General features: G+C 37.1%; 1 protein-coding gene across 3 annotated transcripts in view; it reads right to left on the bottom strand.

Annotated features, from left to right (window-relative positions):
* Positions 1-7270: 7270 nt before the first annotated feature.
* Positions 7271-22325, bottom strand: part of SOCS5 (suppressor of cytokine signaling 5) — a 61514-nt gene continuing 46459 nt past the window's right edge. For all 3 annotated transcript variants that reach the window (XM_072768248.1, XM_072768247.1, XM_072768249.1), the window contains exon 2: positions 7271-11634. In XM_072768248.1, coding sequence (XP_072624349.1) covers positions 10012-11622 — 1611 coding nt within the window. In that variant the 5' untranslated portion in view covers positions 11623-11634 and the 3' untranslated portion in view covers positions 7271-10011. The remainder of the gene's footprint in view (positions 11635-22325) is intronic.

The following is a 22325-nucleotide window of genomic DNA, read 5'->3' as shown; positions in this document are numbered from 1 at the left end:
ATCTTTCCAGAAGGTTTTCCTTCTTCTTTCTTTCTTTGAGGGAGGGAGTGTGTGTGTGTGGGAGAGAGAGAGACAGACAGACAGACAAACAGGGGGAGGGGCAGAGGGAGCAGACTCCTTGCTGAGCAGGGAGCCCAACAAAGGGCTCTATTCCAGGACCCTGAGATCATGACCTGAGCCGAAGGCAGACATCTAACCGGCTGAGCCACCCAGGTGCCTCTCCTTCTTTTTTTAAATGACTTTCAGTACCATGTAACCAGGGTCTGTATTTTCATATATAGTTACCTCTGACTCCATTGACTGTTGCCTTCACGTTTCCAGCATTCATTTGTCCTGGGTCTTATTCATGGGTTTCCCCATTCAACACAGTAAGGCCATCAGGTTAGTTACTTTCTTGTCTCTTTTTTAAAGCTACCTGGACGGACAGCTTTGTGCCCAAACCATGAGAGAACACAGTCTCTGCATTTCCTCCATTCAAACATGAACTTCTGAGCCCCTTGAATCTCTTCACTCAGTTCATAAGGACTGAAGGACTAGGGGGCCTGCATCAGCCCACTAGAGGTTTGGTTCAGCGAACTGAGACTATAACCACAATCCACTTGAAAACATCACACGATACTTGGAATGCTTCTCCATTTCCAAAGCAGCATTCTTTTGTGACTTTACTGGAGTTCTAAATACCTTTAAGGTGTTAGTATAAAGGCACTTCTTTTTTGTACTTATTTTATATATACACCTTCTTTGTACTGGAGCCCACTAAAAGCTACCCCAAAAACTGAAAAACAAAAACAAAAATCAGGCATGCTTAAAAAAACTCAACATATACAGGAGGAAGATGATTTGGACACTAAGTATGGAAACAAGATTAGTGAAACGAAGGGCGGGGGAAAGTAGAGATGTCTATTGGTTTTATCACTTACAGGGACTTGTAGTCTGAATATTCAAGCGTTAAACACAATTGATATTTTTCATATCTACACCATTTGTATGATACTCGGAAATAACCTTTTGAAGTTTCAGATTTGGTGTATTTCCAATTTTCTCCTTTTCATGAAAGATTTGACTCCACATTCCTTTAAATATTTAGTTGTACTTTTAGCATTACTACAGTCGTATACTTCATCTTAAAGGGCAAGCTTTTCAAGAGCAACTATTTTAGAGTCACCTGTCTTTGCTACACAGCTGTGACATCCTTAAAGATGATCCACATGCATTGGAAAAGACACCATCCTTAAAGATGATCCACATGCATTGGAAAAGACATCCATCCATCCAAAGACATTCCCAACTACTAGGGAAGCATTCTGATGTACATATACACACACACAGTTTCAGTTACATATAAGTAGATGATAAGCGAAGAAACAGTCAGTGGTATAATGTTAATGGATGATGGGAAAGCTCAGTTATCTGATTCCTATTACACTTTGCCTTTTCTGAAAAAGAATAAATACTGGCAAAAAGGCATTTATGGTCCAAATGGGTGAAGAGATTCTAGAAAAGACACAGCTGCTATAAATATCAAATAATCTGGCCTAGGTTAATTTTTTTCCCAGAGAACTAAGAGTCTCCAAATAAGGTCTCTAAAGGCTGAGTCATCAGAGGTGCTGAGAAAAACGGAAGGCATGCTGGAAGAGCACAGAAACATAGAAAGGCAATTCCTGTCTTTCAAAAAGTGCAAACAGGTAGTTCCAAAAACTGCAGAGCAATGAACTTGACATAATCCTGGGCAACATTCTGGGATGGATTACTAAAGGCAGGGCCCATGAGAATTTAGAAAGGAGAGTCGTAATCTCCAGGAACCCGCCCGGGCTCACCAAAAACAGTTCATGTCAGATTAACCTTACCTTCTCTCATATTACAAAATAATTTAATAGATTATGTAAACAGGTAGGGCAATCTGGATTTCAGAAGGACATGTAATAAGGTTTTCATATTTCTGTCAGTAAAGTGGAGAAATAAATACAAGTGGATTGTTAATTCATTCACTCATTTAACAAATATTAAGTGTATCTGTTAAGCACTCTGCTAGGCACTGAGGACTCTGTTCTCAGAGTTTCTCAAGAGGAGGAGTCAAAACCCAAAAACTCAAATAAAATGTATGCAAGTTCTTGTAATAAAGACTATGAAGGAAACAAAACCAGGGTAGAGATAGAAAACAATACGAGGAGGGAACTCTCCTTTAAATGGCATGATTAGGTCTTTCCGAGGAGGTGACACTTAAACTTAGGTGTAAAGAATAAAAAGGACGCATTTTATTATGTGGAAGAATGGGGAGAGGAGAATTTCGGAAGGGAGCAACACATGCAAAGGCCCTGAGGTGGGAAAGTGACTGGAGTGTCTGAGCCATTGGAAGGACAGTGTGACAGGAGAGTAGTGAATAAGGGGCAAAATAGTGCTGGAAAAAGTTGGGAGAAACAGGCTGGGGCACTCCCCAGGTAATGAGCTAGAGAGTATGAATGAGGAACTCTAGTGGCCTATTCTTTCAACACTTTTAGCAATGGTTTAGAATCTATTCTTATCAGTTGTTGAAAGTCTACTGTCCTCTTGAGATGTCAGTAAAAAATCACAGTGTTGGAAGAAATATCAATTTGGCTGGCCAAATTAGTATCCAGAAAGTTAGTGGATCAGGGCTTAGTTCTGACCTCAGACCTGTGCTTCAATCTAGCTCTGACATTCACTCTCTCTGTGACCTTGGACAAGTTACTTACCCCTCTAGGTCAGGTATCAAAGACACGCAGAGGATTAGACACATACAGCTCAGGTAAATCTTATGCACTACAGAAAAATCCATCTGCTGCACCAGGTTATATATTGTTTGCTGGGCCTGGAAGCTGTTCTGGCAGCTTTCCCTCTAGTATTATTTTAAGTACGTCACCCAGCGTCTGACATAAGTGTTTATAGATCAAATGGTGACCCTTACATTTGTTTTGTTCATGTCACCAATAAACTATACTGCCTTTCAGACTATGACTGTTGAAAGGATGAGAAATTTAGCATAGCCAAATTTTAGAAATTAATTATGGCCTTCTAATCTTATCATCATCATTAAGAAGTTGCTGTAAGGTAAGACAATGTTTTAAAGATAGGGTTTGCAAATTTATATCATCCACAGTGTTGGAACTACTAGATCAAGAAATTTTTCTATTCCTGTAATGTCATTAAAATTCAATATTCTCTCAATTGCACCCAAGGGCACCTACAAAATATTTATAAAATTAAATGACAAAGTCTTCAGTAATTATTACAGTTCAATTTTAAAAGTATCTTAAGGGGTTTAAGAAAAACCCTATATATTTCAAATAATTCATCCTAAAAATAGGAGCAATGAAAGGTGGGATTAAGTGCCTAATTGTATGTCTTTTAAAGCAGATGAGAAAAGATCAAACCATTTAGTGTAATGATAAATTTAACCTGAAGTTAAAAAAAAAATACCCCCAAATCTTGAATTTCCAGTTAGAAAGGGATGCTTAGTAAACACCTAGAGAAAGAAATGTTGGATGGTAATATTACATATTTCTAAATATAATCCTGACTACTAAATAAAAATCCAATACAGGTTTCACTTACTAAAATTAACGAGAAAAATCTTCATCAGTCATAATAGCATGTGGGGGGGCTAAATTCACGAACTCCCTTTTCAATCTTACCTTGCCATGCTTTCAGCATTTTTGTCAGATAAGAACTTTTTTGATGTTCCTTTAGATTTTACTTATTTTTCCTATTTTCTCTATGCAAGTGTATCTAGGAGTGATGAAGTTTTCCTTATTTGAGCAAATATTTATTCATTCTGTGCATTAAAAATGTGACTTTCAAAAATATACTCTCCATATTTTGCTTTATTTAAAAACAGGATGCAGATTATATTAAATGGGAGATACTAGCTTGGCTTATGATTTGCTCGAATTTGGAGAAACTATGACAAATTTAACTCAAAATCTCCTAGGCAAGCATATTGCTTGCCTGCCTTTACCCCCAAATGTGCTATTTTTTTTTTTTTTTTCTCTTGCAACTGCTTTCAGATGTACTCCTCAGTTTAATTCCAGGGCTAGCAATCTGATCTAGGCAAATTTCACAGGGCTTCCTGCCTCCTATCTCTCCCAGTTATAATCCATTTTACAGCTGCTGGCATAATTTCTAATACCATCTTGCTTAAGAACCTAGATAAATTCAGCCTCTTCAGTCTGGCACATTCAAATGCCACAAACAACAGATTCCTCTACCTCAGTCCTGCCCCTCACCAGTTACTAGTCACCACTATACTTCCACACCTGGCTTCTCCACCAGCCTCTGCTAAGTCCAATTATTAGACATTCTTGTGATGAAACAGATCTGACCCCAAATCACCCTGCCTCCACCTGGGTCATTTCTGTTTTTCCTTATCAAGCATTAAGCAGGTTATAATTGCTTTTTGCTTGGTCTATTTCAGTATGTTCTCATCATTACACATTTCTGTGTAACGTCTGTGTCCCTCCTAGTTTAGAAGTTCTATGAAGCAACGGATCGATCGCCTTGCTTACTTTTATTTCAAGAAACCATCAGTGACTGGGCTTTTGCACTATCAGTCACTCTAACCACTGAATGATCTGCCTCAAGAATTGAAGGGATGTAAGCCTATGCAGGTAAGGAGCACATTTGTACATCTGTACACCCTCTCAAATCTGGTGCGCATCTGTTCACCTTCTCATAGCAATTCAAAGGCCTACATCTCTCTTCCTCTTTCTGTATGGTTATCACCTATCTGTATCTATAGCTTATAAACTTTCAAACATTTCGCTGTAAAAACCCATGAAAAAATAGTGGAAGGGAACATAAATGTTAGCAGCAGTTAATTCTTGGATCATTACAAAAAAGAAAGTGGCAAGGTTGGGTTGGTGATGGGAAATGATAGAGAAAATGATAATATGGACTGTTCCTTAAAATTTTTTGGCACTGATTCTTTCTAATATTCAGTATTTCCTAAATCTTCTATAACAAACTTGCATTTCTCACATAAAAATCTATACTAAGATACACAAGCTAATTTGACATAGGAAGCATGACAATCAAATTTGACATGGATAAAATTTTAAAATAGAGTGCAAGGTTTAGGATTCCAGTATTTAAAAACTGAAAGACAAAATCCTCTACCTCTACCAAATCCTTTAGATTTTCAAAAAAAAAAAAAAAAAAAAATCTAATGATACAGAATCTTGAATTGACAAACTAAGATAAATGTTGCCATAATTACTCCAAGGAAATACTTAATCCCATACACAATTCCTACCTGTTGCTATCCTGTCCTCTGGTCTGAAATATTATTCATATAATGACTTACCCATTCACCTCCCCCCCCACCTATTCTACATTCATATATCCAATTGCCTGCTCAATAGCTCTGTTGGGATAATCAACAGGAATCTCAAAACTCAACATATCCTGGGCAGAATTCGATTTACACCCTTCAATTTGCTCTTTGAAATCTCAACTAATGGCATCATCTTTGCTCAAAATCAGTCATGGTTTCTTTCTTCCCATCTAATCCATCACCAAATTGTCAGAAAAGACAATTGGTGACATCTTGAATCTGACTTCTCCCTCCAACTACCACCAGTCTCAACATCTCCCACTTAGATGACAGCAATAGTCTCTTATTTTATCCCACTATAGCCCGTTCTCCAACTACTAGACAAAAAGAGAGCAGACCAAATCAATCCCTTGCTTAAAACCCTCCAATGGCTTACCATCACATTCAGAAGAAAATTTAAACTTACTATGGGCTCACTGTCCAAAGCAGTCAGGCCCTTGTCACTCTACCTTATCACCTGCCACTCCCCATCACACTCACTGGACTTCAGTCTTACTGCATTCTCTTTCTCATCATATAAGCTTATTCCTGCTTTGAGACTTAGTTTTCTTGTTCCTTTAATCAAAATGCTCGTTTCTTTGTGATTTTCTTCTCATCATTCAAAGTCACTGTTCCCAAATGACCCTTACTTTGTCTTGTACCCCAATGTATAACCATCACCTAAAATGGTGACTGTCACATGGGTCTTCAATAAATATTTGTTGAATGAATGGCTGAAAAGAATCTAAATATTCAATCAAGCTTCCTGGACATGAAGAGTTGTTCCAGCTGATCCATATGTTTTTGCAATGGCAACTCCTCTACCCTACCCCCCTCAAAAAACCCCAACAACCAAGCATCTCCCACAAAAACTCAACCCCAAATAATCTTAGAACATACATTTCTAAAGTCTATGTTTTGTATCAGCTACTGCAAAAACATGAAACAAAGCCTGAGCCTCATAGATATGTAGTGTTGGTGTATCCACACCAAGCAGCACTGTCCCCTTTGGAGACTTTTCACCTTTAAGTCAGCCCTTCGTGTGCACTTTTATCTAATTTCTTCTAGGTAAAGTGCATGTGTTGAATGTGTTTGGGTACAGAACAAGTGGAGGAACTGGTGTGAATTTCCCTGTTTTTACACATTTCCAGAGATGGCTCTAGCTTCCCTGTGAGAGTGCTGACTCACTCACAACCTCTGTGCCTCTACCAAAAAGCAACTTTAAGCTTTCTTTGCTACAAAAACAAAAGATTAGTCTATTAAGACTAATCTCAATAAAATTTACCAAACTAGTGTGTAGTGCCAAGTAGCAAAGGAAACTTGAGATAAAGATGAATAGCGTCCAGATCAAGATGTCAAATAAAAAGGTTCATAAACTCTGAATTTTGTCAAAGTGAGGCACAGAATTCAAGTTTCAACTTTTATGGCTCAAGCCATTATAAGTCTTATATAAACCTTCCAATGGACCATGAGAACACACAGCAGTTTGTGGAGTATGATATTTGGGCTCAATTTTTGTTGAAGAAATAAACATTTAACAATGACTCTTAAAACTATATTTGAGCCAAGCTGTTTCCTTTTCAAAAAAAATTTACTTTGTTTTGACAGAAATTACTGATGCATGTTTTCTTGGTGTAAGGTGACTGTATTACAAATAAGATTGTATCAGAAAAAAAAAAAAAAAGATTGTATCAGCAGAACTAAACCTCAGGTGTGGATAATCAAATCTGAACGGTACAAGGATAGTGTGTATATATATAGAATAAGGCCTCTAAATGATTTTAAATCAGATGGCAATTATTATTTTTTAAAGTAACATTATCATAAATGTACATATGTATGTGTGTATATATGTGTGTGTGTGTGTTTATAGATATACACAGATAAAGTGAATGAATGAATGAATGAATGCCGGAAAGAATGAGAATGGATAGGAATCAGACGAACCTTTCCTTGGGTTAATTACTTTACTATGAAGATGTGTCCAAACTTCTGAAGAATTTCCTGGTTTGTATTAAAATGCACTTCAAAAAGACCATGAGAACAAATATTAAGTTGACAGGCTACAATGGGATTCAGAAAAAGACACAGTGAATATAGACTAAGGTGCAATTTCATGCTGGTGATTTTTCTTTTTTAAAATATAAGCCACTAATTTTTTTAGGAAAAAAATTTTAAACCGAAGGTTGCATATTAATATTACACACAAACTGAAACATGTGACTTTTAGCACAATGTATACATGCTTACATAAAACTCAAATATTTACACATTTAAAACAATTTCCATTTAACATACGAAAGTTCTGAAATACATAAAAGCATTAATATTTTCTATAAAACTACAATTAGAACATCAATTTGCTACAAGCATATAAAACATCAAGTGCTTTCTTGGAGTTTCAAGTTTCCTCTTTAAAATAAGATCTTGCTTGCATATATAATCTTTCTCCAATAATCAGTAAGGACTTTTTTTTTTTCCCAAGAGATTATTTTCCAGATACATTATAAGCTCAAGAAAACGGACCCAACAATTACGCAATATAATTATGTCATAACAACTTAATTGCACATAATGCTTTAAAGTAGGTTTGGATGACGTTCTCGAACACTTTGGTATATGTTCTTCAGGGACTTTTATTAGAAATAATAAGAATTATAAGTCCCCTCAATCCCCATTTTGCTTTAAAAATGGACAAGTCTTTGGTTAGGTTCTACATTTTGGGCATTTAGGATTATAATAAAAATGGTCCCCAAACCAATAAATGGCGCTGATGTAGTATTAGTTCACAAGACTTCATTTAACTTGTTTCTGATGAAGTGGAAGGCTAAAGATATTCATTTATTATAACACATCATTGATAGTTTCAATCTTCCATTTACAAGCAGAGAAATCAATGGTTAGTCAATATTTCTCTGTCCATTTGTGTTATAATCTAAACTGTACAGTAATTTGCAGTAACTAGATATACTGTTCCACAGTATATGTGATTACGATTGGAAAGATGAGTAGTAGCATTAAATTTAGAGTTTAATAAGAATAAGTCAATATTAGACTGTACAGTAATTCTGCATTAACTATAGTAGGTTGTTGGGTAATGCTTATTTAAAAACCCCATACCATTCCATTTACAAGAGAAATTGTTGCAAATGTATAAAACAGCAGATATACAAGGAGAACACCAAACATACTTTATTAGCACAAAAAAAGCAGCCGTAACAAGGCACAGCAAGCAGAAACGTACATTAGCAGTCAAAGGGTTAGTGTTGCATACAAATATAGCTTTTCTTTTTTGTAGCCTTGGCAATAGCCATCAGGATGTAAAAGAACTTTTCTGTAGCAGCAGGTAAGAAAACCAAGGAGCACTCACCAGTGGTACAGAGCACATTAACAAAAAGACACAAGAATGGATTCGACTAGTGCAAAATGTCTAGCACAGAACCGTAAATTCAGTTCAATACTAAGAAGCAAACACTAGAACTTGGTATTACTTCCAAAATAGCTCACTCAAGTAGTACTGCATACTATTCTAAGTGACAAAAAGGTGCTAAGTAAAGTTATTTACAGATAGAATGGTTGTACAGTACCTTTTAAATCTGCAATTAGGGTTTCAGATTTTCCATTAGAAATTAACTGCTTTGAAATTCTATAAATTGTACTTAAGCTATTCAGCTGTAAGAGTTTATAACAAAGAGCTAAATACTGCCATCCAAATTGTTCACTGCAGTTTAACAATAATCTCAACATCAGCAACCACTGCTGTTATCATCTGACTTGTGTGGGCATCTTCTAGTCTCACTTTCTTCATGGTTCACAAACACATCATGGGCACGGGAAAAGATCCAACTTTAACTAATCAGCGCGTAGACTGCATGTACTAATGTAAAAAAAAAATCACACACAGGACTACATTGCAGCTCTTCCCAATGTGTTTTAAGTTAAAGCATTCATTCAAAAAAACAAAAAAAACAAAAAAACAAAAAAACAAAAACAAAAAACCAAAAAAAACCTAAGGCCTTGAAATAAAATTCTACTATCAGCTTTATAAGCCTGAACTTTTAAGAGCAACTATTTAGAAAACCTGGTTTACTTAACAGTACCTTTTGCAGAAGAGACAGGAGACTGACTATAAACTATATCAACACTTAAGTGAACTGCACTATGCCCTTGTGGCCAGAAAATTGCATTTTTCTTTTTTTTTCTCAAAGGAAGGCAGTCTTTATTTTTGGACTTCCAAAGCTTGATTTATAGTAACTACAAACAGTGCTACTTTTGGAAGGTTATAGAAAAATTCTTAGAAAAAAATAACAATTTCAAACATTAGTCACACTGTTGAAATACTCATCCAATATTAATAATTTGTTCTTCAGTAAGAAATAGAATTCTTCATAGCAAATGCCCCAGAGTTGCTTTACTCAATTACAACAGTTATTAAAAACCAAACTGTTCACTCAATCAACAAAACACTTTTGTAGCCTTACTGAACACCTATAGCTCTGTCCTCTGTTGTCTCAATAGGCACCAAGTTTATCTGAGTAACAGCAGATTGCATCTGACAGATACTAACACTAAGCCTACATACTGTACTGAAAAAAACCTAACACTGATATGTGTGCTTGCTATAGGTGTACTGTCTGATGCACATAAAAGCAGATCTAGTTAATGCCCTTTGGGGGCAGGAGAGTTTACTTTGCCTTGACTGGTTCTCGTTCTAACCAGCGAACTCTAACTTTTTGCTTATAATGATACTCTTTCAGAAAATCCTGCAACATGGATGGTAAAGGGAGCCCATCGATTCCATCATATGTAGTGCATCTACAGATTACTGCACGGCAGATATATTGCAGGCTAAAAGGGAAAGTCCGGTTTAGTGATATAGTAAGCAATGGTTCAAAAAACATGCAAGAACTGGGATCTTTATAATGTTCCAAAAGTCCTGTTACAGTGGAGGAGTGAAATACACATGGGTCGTGGGCGTCAAAACTAAAGTTGTGGTTCCACTGTTCGATTCGGGCATGCAGGGATCTGTTGTAGCGACGGAAGCTCACAGAGAAGAGGTAGTCCTCCTGCGCAGAGTCCCTGAGCAAGAATGTGCCTTCAGGTTTCCCTTCAAGGAGGGCTTCTGCTTCGTAACGGTCCATCACTCCCCAGTAACAGGGATTTCCTGTGATCTGAAGCAAGTCGGGCACGAGGCAGTGTATGTAATCAATCTGCGTATGGACTTTCCAAGCTCCCTGTCTGCTAACGTGGGCATGGCTGTCTCCAGACACCTGACGTTGCTTCTGCCTACGTGACTGCAGACACAGTGTGGTAGTGTCCTCTTCTGAGTCACAATTAGCTTGTGGAATTGCAGTACTGTCCCCACTTACTTCAGTCATTCCGGGAGCTAACTTTGGTCCCAGTTTATATAACGGATTAACCTGTGCGGTGGCTTCAAATGTATGTATTTGTGCATTGGGAGGAGGGTCAACCCCCTCTTCAATACTAAGCCGCCTTCTTTCTCGAAGCCTATCTTCTTCATCTTCTGTAGAAACCAAGGATGGATCAAATGTATCAAAAAATGTTGAGTGTGGGCTCACAGGGGCTGTATGCTGTTTAATCAAATGCCATTTCTGGGCTAAGTCTGAGCCAGCAGGAAAAGGGCATTTCTCAAGCATTAATTCAGAAAGGTGTATTTTTCTTTTATTAGAAAAGAGGGGTTTTGACTGCTTGCTGTAAGTTCTCATGGGAAAACATAAGCCCACAGTATCCTGCAACCTCTGTCTCAGAGAGCGGCTTCCTACAGTTCTGCTGGACATGCTGTCCATATCGTGCATGGAGCTTACGCCATACCGCCTCTCCCTCCTTTGAAGTCCGCTTCGAGTTCTACCAAACTTTTTATCAGTATCCAATGAACTCTGCGTCTTTGTAGAACAGGAATGTTTTTTCTTCCCACCCCACGGAGCATGCCGAGAGTAGGAATCTCTTCTTGCTAGCCTTGCTCCTGGGGTGACACACGAATCATTATCCTTTTCAATGCTTATTTCGACAATCTGAGGAATTTCAGTGGCACAGTTCTGGTTTCTCCTTGAAGAATTCTTGGAAGGGCTTGATCCCAGTTGTAAGGCAACGTTTTCTCTTAAGGGACTGCTTTGTTGTTGAGGAGTGGAGTCTCCTATACTGAGGTTTCTCTCTTTCACAGACAAACATCTGTTGGAATTCATGTCCACATTTTCACTACGGCTCCCTCCCTCGTGACCGAAGAGATTCTGACACCTGTATTTGAAGTGATTCCACATCTTCCCCACTTTATCCATTGATTATAAGATCTAAAGAAAAAAGAGGAAGAGGAGAGACTGAAGTTAAGGTGGTGTGTGCAAACAAAACAGGCAGCACCCGCCCCTTCTCATTGGAAATCTTAGTGACACCCATCAGGACACCACCCTCTGCTGTCTTGCTGAAGTGAGAGGAGGAAGATGCTGCTGATTGCTGCTGATGGTCCTAAGTGCCACTCATGGCACCATTCATCAGGTCAATCCTCATTCCCCATTTCCTTTCAGATGAAATACTTAGATTTCATGGGAAAGGAAAGAAATTCTCTCAATTAAATTCTAGGTTCTTTTCCCATGCATCAACCTACTTTCATTATGACACTGATTTCTGTCTCCTTATTACAAATAATTCAGGCACTTCCTCAAGCATTACAAAGGGAAAATACATTCTGTATTGCTGAAACATATCTGTATTCAACAGCTCCAAAGCTGAAATCAGGACTAAATTTGTGCAACACATTAACTAGTTCAAAAATCTGTAAGTAGTGATCTTTCAGATTTCACGGACCAACTGCTATATTTCCACTCATCGGGCAATCTAAAGGTTACAGCTAGATCAATCACTTGTGAAAATTCAGTATCTTCCCTCCCTACTCTGCAATGTATTGAATTTTATCTGTGATTTTAAAGAAGCAGTTTGAATAGAAAGGCAAATAGGAGGAAAGAAAGAAAATATTTAGATTTAAATGGGAAGGCGTCTTTTAGCTTCCCAATTCTTCATCCTGGAAGAGTTTGGAAATAACAGAGTAACAGAAAAAGCTTTGCTACTGAAGTAATTAACAAAATAAAAACAAAAAATATGCAATTTGGCATCTTTATTTTTGCTCCTTAAGAAAAAGTTGAAAGCAGATCATCATACTTTACAAATAAGTTATTTTACAATTCTAACACAGTCATACTGTCTCATTCAATAACCTAAAAGTCAACATTAGAAGAAATGGAAAAATGCAAACTTAAACTTCAGCTGGTTTTGTTCTAAGAGGACAGCAGAAACTTTTTTAAAAAGGTCTCTCTATTTTGTCATTTAAAGAGTATGGCACTTTCTTCTCTGGAGTTTTTTGTTCCTGTTTATTATCTCATTATGTACTACTTTTCACAGTTTAGAATCAGTACTGGAAAACTGAATGTTTTCTCTTACAGCAGTGAGATGCATTAGAGCTGATCCTCCCATAACTGTGACAAATGTTCTTTGTGATAAATACTGGGATTTTCAAGACAGTGACTAGGGTTAAGACAAGAGAAAAAATTAATTTTATGTATCTTCATTTTTAGTTTTTTACAGAAAGGGCTCTTGAACTAGTGACAATCCAACATAGGATGAATTTATATCTATGAAATCATAAAACATACTTGCAGATTATTCTTTATTACAAGCATATTGCTAGGTATATAGGAGTTTGCATGGTATATGGTATATATTCTACTATAATGTATTAGATGGATTAGATTAAAAAAACTTTAAATCTTATTAACTCTATCAGAACATTTGTCTCCTCCCTTTAGCAGAAATCTTTTTTGTAAGCCTTTTTTTTTTTTGAGGTTTATACTATTTGAAGTAACATGCCTTGCTGTTATTACATCATCTTTTTTTTTCTTTTTTAAATTATGATTCTGTTCTTTGTTCATAGTCTTGTTACATATGGGGCTAATCCTTGCCATATTCTTAGTGACTCCAACATCTTTGTTGATGTACTCTTCCAATATCCTAGGTCCTTTCTAGCCCAGTTTCCTTTTCAGTTCTTTATTTTTAAGCTGTTTTTTATCCTTACCTAATTCATACATTTATACAAGCCCACCTTGGAGATATTGTAGGTTCGGTTCCAGACTGTAATAAGGTGAGTATTGCAATAAAGCAAGTCAAATGAAATTTCTGGTTTCCCAGTGCACAGAAAAGTTATGTTTATACTACACTGTAGTCTATTAAGTGTGCAACAGTAGCAGGTCTACAAAAAAACCAATGTATGTACCTTATTTAAAAATGTGTATATATTGCTAAAAAATGCTAACCAGCTTTCAGTGAGTTGTAATCACCGATCACCATAAAAATATAATAATGAAAAAGCTTGAAATATTATAAGAATTACCAAAATGGGGCACAGAGACATGAAGTGGGCAAACGCTGTTGGAAAAACTGTGCAACAGACCTGCCTGATAGAGGGCTGCCTCAGACCTTCAAACTATACGCAGTGTCTGTGAGGTGTGATAAAGTCAAGTGCGGTAAAATAAGGTATGCCGGTAGTCTCAAAGAACAAGGCTCATAACAAACAGTAGCACTGCCTGCCACTCCTTTCCATCTTTAATTCTACTCCCAGGGAATCAAGGAAAGTAAGTCCAGCAATTCCCAGTCTCCTTTCATGTGACCTGTTTTTATTTTTGTGAGAAGTTGTAGCTGCCTCTCTTTATCCTTAGCCTGGGCCTTTTTTACATTTATTGTGTCCTTTCCATTCCCATCTCACTCATTGGCCCCATCCCTCTCTCCTGAAAGTCCTTTTGTTAGACAGTAGACCTCTTAGATTCATCTTCTGATTGTATAGCAATATCACATTTCTTTTCCTTTTCTACCATCTGGAAGATTTCTTTGGTATCACCTTGCAACACTTCTATCACAGTTAGAATGTTTCTTATCACAGCTTTAATTTCCAAGACCTTTTTTTTACTCCCTGAATGTTCTTTTTAATAACATCCTATTCTAGTTTCTTGGACAAATATAGCATTTCTCAGAGGATACACATTTTTCAAATGGTTTTTTTTTTTAACATTTTAAATATTTTTATCTGTTTCTTCCTTTCTTCTCCTTAAATCTTTCCATGTCTGTTTTTTATTTTAGAGGCTTTCCACAAGGGTCTGATGATTGGCCCTGTCCATCACAGCAGATGTGACCACTAACATGCTGATCAGAAGTTCTGTCTTCATGGTGGTGCAGGCAGTTGGGTAGGGTACTTGTCAGGTGGCTGGCTTTCACATAAGGTGATGAGGCAATGAATTCTTTTTTTTTTTTGAAATCCACAAAAGTCAGGATCTGTAAATCTTGTCTCCTAGCTGTTAATCCCAGAGATAATACTTCAATTTCTTCTCTTGTGGATATACTTGACTGCTATGTTCTGAGAACAGGGTAAGGGGAATTTTGCTTAGTCTCTATTTTTCAAAAGGTGTCTTTATTTTCAAAAGATAACCCACACCTCAGCTCTGACTGACCCTCTTAGATAAATTTCTCTAAGTTCTAACCTCTAGTTTTATCCAGGGTAAAAGTCTCCTGATTACTGTGGGAAAAGGGAGGGATGGGGGGCCCTGAAGCATACAGACTTTCAGCCATTCCTGTGTTCAGCTTTATGCTTCACCCTTATCTTCTGAGCTAACTGGTTTCTCTAATTTCTGAGCCAGCAGTATAAATTGCTTTGCTTCTTAACATCCTCATTTGTAAACATTTATATCATTTTCTCCATTCTGTTAATTTCTAGCTACCTGCTTCTACCAAAATCTTGTTGACCAATCAGGCCTACTTCTGTCTCTTTCTTATTTGTTTTCTACTTGTGGGTTTATGCCTTATACCTTTTTTATTCCTTTAATTTTAGTGGGGTTCCAGGAGTGAGTAGAATTAAAATGCCAATGTTCAATCTGACATATTTAACTGGAAAGTCCCCTTTCCACTGTTAAAGAGAGTCAACAGTACACCACACAGAAAACCCCCTGCCCAGATGAGTCATTCTTTCCCAATGGAGAAAGAGCAATCACCCCTCCCACCCCTGCCCCCCCCCCTCCCCGGCCCCTGGGGCTAGGGATCCACACAATAAACACTGGCTACATAATATAATCACCTGGAGAGCTTTTGAAGCTCTATGATACACAGCACCAACCCCCCCCACCAAGAGATTGTGATTTCACTGGACTAGAGGTGCACCTGGACACTGCTGTTTTTTTTTTTTTTTTTTTTTTTTAAATAAGCTCTTTGGGTGATTCTAGAGTAGAGAAGGAAAACCACTGACCGAGGGTACTCCAGCCATGGGCTCCAATGGTAGCTCTGAAAGAGATTAAGTAAAAAGGACACTGCTCTGGAGCAGTTGGCAGGATGTGAGTAGTTCTAAATAAACTACCTACCAAGGCCTCATCACTGTTTCTCTTTGTTTTATTTTTGCCATGTACACCAGAGGACTGCAGAGTCTTAGGAAAGACTATCTACAGCAGTGCCTCTCCATAATGAAGAGGTAGGTTCTTTTTAATTTCACAGACCAATTCTTTTGTAAGACATTATAAGAATAAATTATTAGGAAAAATGAAATGTAAAAAAAAAAACATATGAAATACAAATACCAATTTTCTTATTAGATTGAATAGACAGAAAAGAACTATCAAAGAGCTATAAAATATTTTAAATGCTTATTTTTAATTCCTATACTTAATTTGTCAAAGACAGATAACCAACTGTACAAGTTTATGGTCCTTATTCTGAGTAGTTCTCATCTGCAGTGTGCTGTTCAATACATGTGGTCATTGAGTCCCTGAAGTGTGGCTTCTGCCACATACTGAAATGACTAATAGTTTGGATACAATTGGCTAAATATATTATTAAAATTATTTTATCTGCTTTTTACTTTTTAAATGTGGCTACTAAAAGATTAAAAATTACATGCATGGTTAAAATTGTATTTCTATTGGACGGTACTGATCTAGAGCAGGGGTCAGCAAACCATAGCCCAAGGGGACAAATCTGGCTTATGGCCTATTTCTGTATGGACCCTACAAAACCACAAGTGGTTTTTACATTTTAAAGGGATTAAAAAAAAAAAAAAAAACCAAAACCCACAAAGAACAGAGACCACATGTAGCCTGCAAAGCCTAAAATATCTTCTATCTGGCCTCTTAACACAGAAAGTTTGCTGACCCTGGTCTAGAGTAAAGTAAGATTATAAACCATACAACTGGTCTAGAGTACAGTATGATTATAGACAGTACAAGAACATTCAAGAAGTCCAAAAGCCTCTCTCTTCTCCATGTTTATAAGATGAATTCTATAGCTACCCACAGATATTTGACAAGCAAATTATACCTGAAAAATGGCTGCCCATTTTAGAAAGCAACCAAACTTAAAACCACTTATCTTCCTATACAGTTCTTTAGAAGTTGTATAAACAAGTGGGACCTGCAGAAAACATGTATACGTGTCACATGACAGAAGGCAGTTTCTAACACTGAACCAGTTTCATAAAGCATGAAATTTAGTGTATTCTCCATTCTTCATCTGGAGATTGCTGCGATATTGCATCATGACAAAATATTCTAATTTATGCTTCCACATCCCTTGATAGAAAGTGGACTTTTCTTGATGTGGGGAATGCTATGTGGGCAGCTATAACACCGCAAGAAAAAAACACTGAGGGATCCCTGGGTGGCGCAGCGGTTTGGCGCCTGCCTTTGGCCCGGGGCGTGATCCTGGAGACCCGGGATCGAATCCCACGTCAGGCTCCCGGTGCATGGAGCCTGCTTCTCCCTCTGCCTGTGTCTCTGCCTCTCTCTCTCTGTATGACTATCATAAATAAATAAAAAAAAGAAAAAAGAAAAAAGAAAAAAACACTGGTAGTGATTCACAGAAAAGTCTATGTAAGAAGAATCAGGAAGGCATTCCAACTATCTTAATACGTACAATGTCAGTTTTGAGATTCTTTTGTTATTACATTTTTAGAAATGTATTTAGCTGAAACCCTTTGAGACCTGACTTATAAGTCTATTACTTTAGGGTTTTATATGCAATAACAACAGGACCCAAAACGTGTACTGATTCTAGAATACGAGTGCATCATGCATTACAAGCTTTCACATTTCTACACCTGCATGGCTATCCTTAAAACTATCCAAAGCAAATTTCTAAAAAGTCATTCCTTCCCCCTAGGACTATCATAATTTAAAGCTGGTTGTAAAACTGTTATTAGTTAAAGAGTTTTTGCTGAAAATTCTGATATCTAACAGGATGAACTATAAATCAAAATTACAGAAAATCAGAGGTCAAATTTCATTACTACAAAAATTTACATATATAAAAAAATAAGGACTAAAGGCAATAGCCCTGTTCATGCCAAGTAGTATCTATTACAAAATTTCCACAAAATAATTGAAACAGTTCCTAGGGTTCATTTCAATGGGATTTAATCCATACTTTATTAGAAATAAACTCAACAAGTTTTATGACTACCTGGCCTGCCATAGTGGTAAAGAAGAGGACTATAACTCAACCCACACCCCTCCTCTCCTTCTATTTAAGTTCATCTAGACTACTTAGTCATGGTAATACTGGTCCAGTGAAAAGTCCTTCAGTCACACTAGCAAAAATCAAGTCACATCAACTGATTAAAGCATTTCTGTGCCAATTTCAGTTACAAGAAGCAGTTTAGGAGATACAAGTTTTGACTGATATTTTGGTGGCACTTTCAATACTATTTAGAAAGAGATAACACAGTGTTTAATATTAAGAGTGAACCAGAAATCTAGGGATGCATGGCTGTCACATCTATAGTCCCTTAAAGAATCTGAGACTCATTTGGGCTTTTAAATTTTTTATTTGGGCACCTGGGTGGCTCAGTCAGTTAAGTGTCTGCCTTTGGCTCAGGTCACAATCCCAAGGTCCTGGGATCCAGCCCCAAGGCTTAGCAGGCAGCCTGCTTCTCCTTTTGCCTCTGCCCCTCCTCTCGCTCAATTTATTTATTTGAGAGAGAGAGAAAGGGGAAGGGCAGAGGGAGAGAGAGAATCTCAAGAAGGCTCTATACACTGTGAGGAGCCCAACATGGGGCTTGATCTCACCACCGTGAGATCATGACCTGAGCTGAAATCAAGAGTTAGATACTTGAGTAAGCCACTCAGGTGCCCCCAAAATGTTGTTTTTAAACTGTTATTTATACCTCTATTATGACATGGTCTATATTATCTAACTGGATGCCTATTTATATCTTATACTGCTATTTAATATGTTCAAATGTCTAAAATTACTATCTTGTGGGTAATAAATGGTCATATAATTCAACCTCATATAGTTTATACTTTTACAACACACATATTAATACAGTAGACCATGTATATGTGCACTAAAAGAATGTGAGGTCCAATGATCTATTACACCCAAAGGTTCCAAAGCAGGAGTGAGCATGGCCTGAATAATGGCTAAACAGGCAGAGGCTAGCAAGTTAATGGAAGAGTGCATAGGTGAGGCCTGAAGAGGTAAGCGTTGGAATCTATGATCAGAGAACAAGAAATGCTGCACTGAAGACTACTGCAGCATCCACTTAAGAGCTTGACTGGATGGTGAAAGTAAAGATGGATATGGATATGGATGTTAAGTCGAATCTATAGGATTAATGATTATTGGAAATGGGGAACGAGGTAGAGACAGGTGTCAAAAATAACTGCCAAGTCTCTGGATTAGGGAAGTGGATGGATGAAGATGCTATTTCAGAGACAGGAAACGTAACAGAGCAGTTTGGCAAGTGAGGGGTTGGAGACAGTAATAACTTCAAGTTAGGAAACACTGCAGTTGAGACTCTCACTGAGATATTTAAGTGAAGCCTCACTGGTCCATCAGTGTACATTCATATAATGGATTACTATACAGCAGGCACAATCAACTACAGCTGTTTGTATCTAAATGTGAATCTCAAAAACAAAATGGTTAGAGAAAGAAACATTACAAATCAATTTACCTTTTTAAAAATATTTTATTTATTTATTTGAGAGAGAGCATGAGCAGGGGGAGAGGCAGAGAGAGGGAGGGAGGGGGAGAGAGACAGAGAGGAGACAGAGAAGCAGACATACCCCCTCCTCTCCTTCGAGCAGAGAGCCCAGTGTGGGTCTCAATCCCAAGACCCGGAGATCATGACCTGAACCAAAGTCAGATGTTTAACTGAATGGGCCATTCAGTAGTCTCTGAATCAATTTACCTTCTAACTGGACAAACTCCTGTATTTAGGTATACATGGATATATAAAAATGTAAAAACCAAAAAATGGCTTCCATTGAGGGGAAGGATACAGAATTAGGAAGAGGCACTCAGGAAGCTTCTAAAATACTGAGGGGGTGAGGGTGTGCCTGGCTGGCTCAGTAGATAGAGCATGCAACTCTTGATCTCAGGGTCACGAGTTCAAAACCCCAAGTTGGGCATGGAGCCTACTTTTAAAAATAAATACATACAAATTTAAAAAACAAAGCACTCTTAATTTTCTATTTCTTAGCCTGGGTGAAAGGTACATGGATTTACTTATGAACTATTCTTTAGAATGCACTCTTTCCTATGCATGATACACTACATAATAAGAAAAACTCAAATTACACAGGCCACATTTTGACCACAATGGGAATTAATAACCAAATATTAAATAAAAATACCCTTAGGAAAATATAAAACTCGTAACTCATAAGTAAAAGAGGGACTCAAAACTGAAAAGTATAGACCATTTAGAAAATAGTATATTCATGCTGGGGATTTTTTTCTGCATGTCAATTTGGTGATATTTATGAAAATGTTCTTACTTTTAATTTGGCAATTTCACATTCTAGATTAGATGGTTATGCCAAAGCAAAGTTAAAAAACAAAACAAAAAAACAACAACACAAAAACCCAACAATCAGAACAAAATTTTAAACAGATTTCTTCAATGTAGTACAGAGGTCAGGCAAGGGCCATATAACAAGTAAGTGTTTTAGGCTTTCCAGGCCATACGTGCTCTATAACTCCTGAACTCTGCCATTAGAACCTGAACTCAGCCACAGAAAATAAATATATGGTAAGTATGACTGTATGTCAATAAAACTTTATTTGTAGTTAGTGAAATTCAAATTTCATTTCCACTTGTTACAAAATTCCTTTTCTCCTGATTTTCTTTTCAACCACTTAAAAATGAAAAATTTTTGCATCCTTACCTCAACTGTACAAAAACAAATGGCAAGCCAGATCTGGCCTCTCTAGGTCATTGTTCGCCAACTTCTGATGTAACACATTATAACACCTTTGATATTCTGTTTACTAAAACTAATAATCATTCATTCTATGGAACAAGTTAGGGAGAAAATAAGATCATCTTAAGATGTAATGATAAAGATATATGGATGGTTTCTACAGCATAACAGTGAAAAAACTAGGAAATATTTTCTGTAAAAATGAAACATACATATTATGAAGAATTAAAACACTACATAAACTACTAAAAAAAGTCTAATCTCACCTGAAATTCCACCCTCAGAGATAACCCCTGTTGTCTCTGTTAGTATGTGTTCTTTTTAATACAAGAGAACATAAGATTCTTTTACAATTAAAAAAATCTTCTTCATGTTTGTGGCTATATCCCTTTTCATTTCTTGAAAAATGTACTTTTTAAAATTAGCTATATTGGAGATAGGATCAGACAAATAAAAGAAAAATGTTTTGCAACTATGTTTTTTTAAACTGACAAATCCAAGAGTCTTTGAAGCAATAAAACATAAAAAAAAAAAACCCCAAAACCCCACAACAACCCAACAACAGACAAACATCTAGAAAGCTAAAAACAATAATAATAATGATGACAATGATGGCTGAGGATAATTTCCATTACTGAATGCTAACCATGTGCCAGGCACCGATATAAAAATTTTACTTCTCCTGACAACCCTGTGAATAAAAATGATCTCAATTTTATAGATGTAGAAATTAATACACTGAGGGATTAGTAATATCCTGGATGTGAGTTTCTTCCATTATTATCAGACTGTTCAGGTTTTCTCTCTTCTTGAATACAGCTTAGAACTATACACAAACAGTTCTAAGTCCAAGTAGTGTCATTACAAAGCTCTTTAAAACCTCAAGGAAGACATCATTTCTATATTTTTACAAGTATTATAGAGCAAGAAAAGGATGGAACTATATTAAAAGTTGCGAAAGCTAGCACATACATACTCAAAAGAAAATAACTAGCTCTTCCATTTTAGTTATAATGAGGGAAACAATACTCTGACCAAAAAGAATATACAGTAAAAGGTATGTTCGCAGGCTAGTGGTGAATGTTTTGCTGTCTAATCTATGCCTATCTACTATGAGAGTCCTAACACTTTGTGTAGGCTTGTATGCTTCTCAGAAATGTTCTGACATTATTAAAACTAGCAGATTTAGGTAAAGAAGTTCTACTTCTTTTTTTTTTTTTTAAACAAGAGCTTTATTTTTTTAAATTTTTATTTATTTATTTATGATAGTCGGGGGGGGGGGGGGGGGGAGGGTGCAGAGACACAGGCAGAGGGAGAAGCAGGCTCCATGCACCGGGAGCCCGATGTGGGATTCGATCCCGGGTCTCCAGGATCGCGCCCTGGGCCAAAGGCAGACGCTAAACCGCTGCGCCACCCAGGGATCCCAAGAAGTTCTACTTCTTACTGAGAATACTAGTAATGGTCAGTTAAAAATGTGTTTGAGGGGCGCCTGGGTGGCTCAGTTGGTAAAAGCATCTGCCTTTACCTCAGGTCATGATCCTGGGGTCCTGGGATTGAGCCCCACAACAGGCTCCTTGCTCAGTGGGGATCCTGCTTCTCCCTCTCCCTCTGCCTGCTGCTCCCCCTGCTTGTCCTCTTTCTCCCTGCCAAATAATAACTAAAATCTTAAAAAAAAAAAAAAAGAAAAGAAAAAAAAATGTGTTTCAACCCATATGCCTAATCTCAAGGGATGAAGCTTAAGAACTTCTTATACT

Source organism: Canis lupus, chromosome 11 (assembly GCF_048164855.1).
Source record: "Canis lupus baileyi chromosome 11, mCanLup2.hap1, whole genome shotgun sequence".
Taxonomy (NCBI): Eukaryota; Metazoa; Chordata; class Mammalia; order Carnivora; family Canidae; genus Canis; species Canis lupus.
The sequence above is the reverse complement of the archived record's forward strand: the minus strand, read 5'-3'. Positions and strand labels throughout refer to the sequence as shown.